The 3,308-nt window shown below is 36.2% G+C and overlaps 1 protein-coding gene across 1 annotated transcript; it reads left to right on the forward strand.

Annotated features, from left to right (window-relative positions):
* Positions 1 to 1,006: 1,006 nt before the first annotated feature.
* Positions 1,007 to 2,134, forward strand: LOC119066589. Its single transcript, XM_037169146.1, has 2 exons — positions 1,007 to 1,450; positions 1,513 to 2,134. The coding sequence occupies exons 1-2, from the start codon at positions 1,065 to 1,067 to the stop codon at positions 2,102 to 2,104; spliced, it is 978 nt and encodes a 325-aa protein (XP_037025041.1). The 5' UTR covers positions 1,007 to 1,064; the 3' UTR covers positions 2,105 to 2,134.
* The last annotated feature ends 1,174 nt before the right edge of the window (positions 2,135 to 3,308 follow it).

Below are 3,308 nucleotides of genomic sequence, written 5' to 3' on the forward strand. Positions count from 1 at the left end.
GGACTTCACATTCTCGAGTCTAAGAAATTTCCGCTGGAGCTCAAGCTGTGAATTTTTAATTGCCTCAGCTGCGAGAAATTCTCTACGTTACTTGTTGCAGTTTGATTGTTTGTTTATTTCTTCAATTGCAACAAGTACTCTACCGTGGTTCGCTGGTAAGCTTGTGGGTGAAAAAATTTACAGCAAAATAAGTTTATACGCTTCCTTATGATGAGAATAGGGACGAGTTAACTTCGTTTCCATTTTAAAATAGTTTTCTTGCTTCAGCGCGCCAGTTAGATATGAGCATTTTCCATTTATGTTATTAGTATACAAGTGAAATTTAACCTGTCACAGACGGCAAGCACATTAACAGTTTTACTATCTGATCTATTACTGCATTTGATAAAAGTTTTTCAGAGATTTATTTCAGAAATCTTTTACTTCATTTGTTTTGAACATGCTTTTTGCTATTTATGTAAGACCTCATCGGTCAGAGCTTGTCGTTTATTATTGCTGTCGTTGTTGATAACAGATGACAGGTCTCTAACAGGTTAAGAAGTGTCGAATGGTAGAGTAGTGCTAACAGCACCAGCACGGCCAGGTGGAAAACATGTGATGGTGACAAGATTGGAACTAATTTTCTCCCGCCAACGTTTAACACTTTTTCGTTGTACAGTGAAAAGCTTTTTGGAAACTAGAGCAACATGTTTTTGGAGAATTACGTTTCGCCATACTATTACTAATGTCAGCCCTCTGTTTATTTGTGAACCAACTTTACTGCTACGACATTTAATGGATATTTCACCAGAGTGAAGTTATTCACCTAAAAATAGAGCGCAGAGAATGAAGTACTGACAAAAATTGTGGCACCTCTACAGGCCAACCGAAGTTTCCTATTTTGTACAAGGAAAACGTACTTTGAAATTATCTTGAGCTCACTTCAGTGACATCTGGTATGTATTTACTCTGTATGTCGAAACCCAGTTTTGTCAAAATTCCCTAAGAACATGCTTTGAATGAGTTGGCCGTGGTTTCCAAAATTCAGCGAAATTCGTCAATCCTGATCTATTTCGTTTACTATAATGTCGACCAAGAAGTCTTTACCAACAAAATTGAAACCAGTAACAAAGGAAAATGCGAAAAATGAGAAATCCAAAATTTGGGATAGTCTTCAAGTGCAGGAACTGGTGGAGAAATTGGCAACAGAGATTTCCAATGAAGTGGTCAGTAATACGGTACGCAAGGCTGTTGCGAGTACTGAATTTACAAAGGACCTGCTCAATATCACAGTACGTAAGGCCGTTCAAAGTGCGGAATTATTAAAGAAATATCCCCCACTTCCCGACAATATGCGAAAGCTCGCCGAACCAAAAACGGCCACATACATAGCTTTGTACAATAAACATCGCAATATTCTCCGACCGAAGGCAGTCGGTTCTGTCAAGATGAAAATATCGGACTATCTACAGTGAGTAATACCTTTTCTACATACGGGTACCGTCGAAACTAATCGAATTTTCTACGTCGCAGAAAAATCGAAGAAATTTCGTTACAGAACCTACTTGACAAGGTTTCCCAAAAAGACAGCAGGAAACAACGGAAGACGGAAGCAAAGAAAGCACAAAAGGAAAAAGAATTTGCGAATTTTTGCGACGAAAAGTGTGACGAAATTTTCAATTTATTTTTGAAAAAATTCACAGAGACTTTCAACGCTGACAGAGAGATACCTAAGCCATTAATACTAGGCTCAAGTTCATTAACACTGTACCAGAGTATTCAAGGTCAAATTTCGGAATTAATCAGTCCGAAAAAAACTGTAGAGGCTGCGCAAGCTTTGGTACCCGTTAAACCAACCGTAAAACGATTAATGAGTGCAGGACAAACTTCGAAACAAACATTGGAAGCTAAGAAAAGTACAGATTTGCACAATTCCCGAAAGACAACCGATAAAACGACGGATAAAAGAACTGATAGCGCTGCAACTGCAGCGCCATTAGTAAAGAACACTGGTGATGCAGAAAATACCAAAGAAAACGCAGAAACTAAAGAAATTGTTGATAAATTGTCGTATTTTCTCATGGAATTTGTTCAAAATTCGTTAGTCGAAGCTGTGTCAGTGTAACATTAAAAGAACAAATTCCCAAAAATTGTTCATTGCAATCTATGCGTTACGATATGTTGTACAAAAAGTTCGATGATGTTGCTTTCATATGGTTTTTCGATTGCCAGAAATTGGAGCTTCTCTATCAATCTCTCCTCTTAAAAAAATAAAATCCATTCTCCGACCCACAGCCCACAGGTTTTCAGCGCTACAAACGCAATTTAAGCGACAATTTTCCTATTTTAAATTCATATATAAATAAGTTGGTAATAACGAACATTAATGCTTAATCAAGACCAGCGTTACGGAGACTATTGAAATAGACCAGCGTTACGGAGACTATTGAAATAGACGAGCGTTACGGAGACTATTGAATCATTTTTTAATTAAATGGATACGTGGTTTAGTTTTTTTAAATTGATTTTATTTCCAAGCTTTCGGCTGCAAACAGTAGTCTTCATCACGGAACTGTGAAGTTTATTTTTTGTTTAAAAACGCCCACATAAATTGACAGTAATATTCGGGCGCTTTTTATCATTGCATGTTCAAAATCAAATCAAAAATATTGCGCTGTTTGTCGTATCGTGTATCGTAATACTGCATGTTTACCAAATTGACTGTCAAAGTGTCTTTCGTTGCTCTATAGATCTCTTCGTTTGGTGAAACTGATGACGGAAACGTGAGGAATGGTGGGGAAAAGTGTGCAAACTAATTGAAACCAACTTCACAATTTCACATAGTAATGAATAAGTGAGTGCGTCCAATTCTTTGAAATGAATGTAAATGAACTAAATACGGGGAATAGACCGTGTTCATATGACGTAATTTGTTTTTTACCAAATGAACACATAGAAAAAACGCTCGGAACGTGTATAAATAGTTGAAAAAGTATTAGTTAGTATTTTTAATTTGAGTATGAAAGATTCAGAAAAATTTTGAAAATTTAAGCGCTTAAAAAGAAAGACCACATTCTGAATTACCAGAGTTAAAACGAAAAGCCAAAATGGCGCCGAATGGGATATTTTGATCGTTGACAGTTTGGTGATGTTGATAGTTTAAAATGGTGAACACATGAAAATTTTCGGAAAAAACAGTTTAATATGAGCGATAGCGGACGTAAAAGATAAAACTTTTTATCCAGAAGAAAGTGGTCAAAAATGAAGTTCGAAATGTTTATGAACGAACGACATATGTATAACATTTGTTCAGTTAAATTATAAAAAAT

This window comes from Bradysia coprophila, chromosome IV (assembly GCF_014529535.1).
Source record: "Bradysia coprophila strain Holo2 chromosome IV, BU_Bcop_v1, whole genome shotgun sequence".
Classification (NCBI taxonomy): Eukaryota; Metazoa; Arthropoda; class Insecta; order Diptera; family Sciaridae; genus Bradysia; species Bradysia coprophila.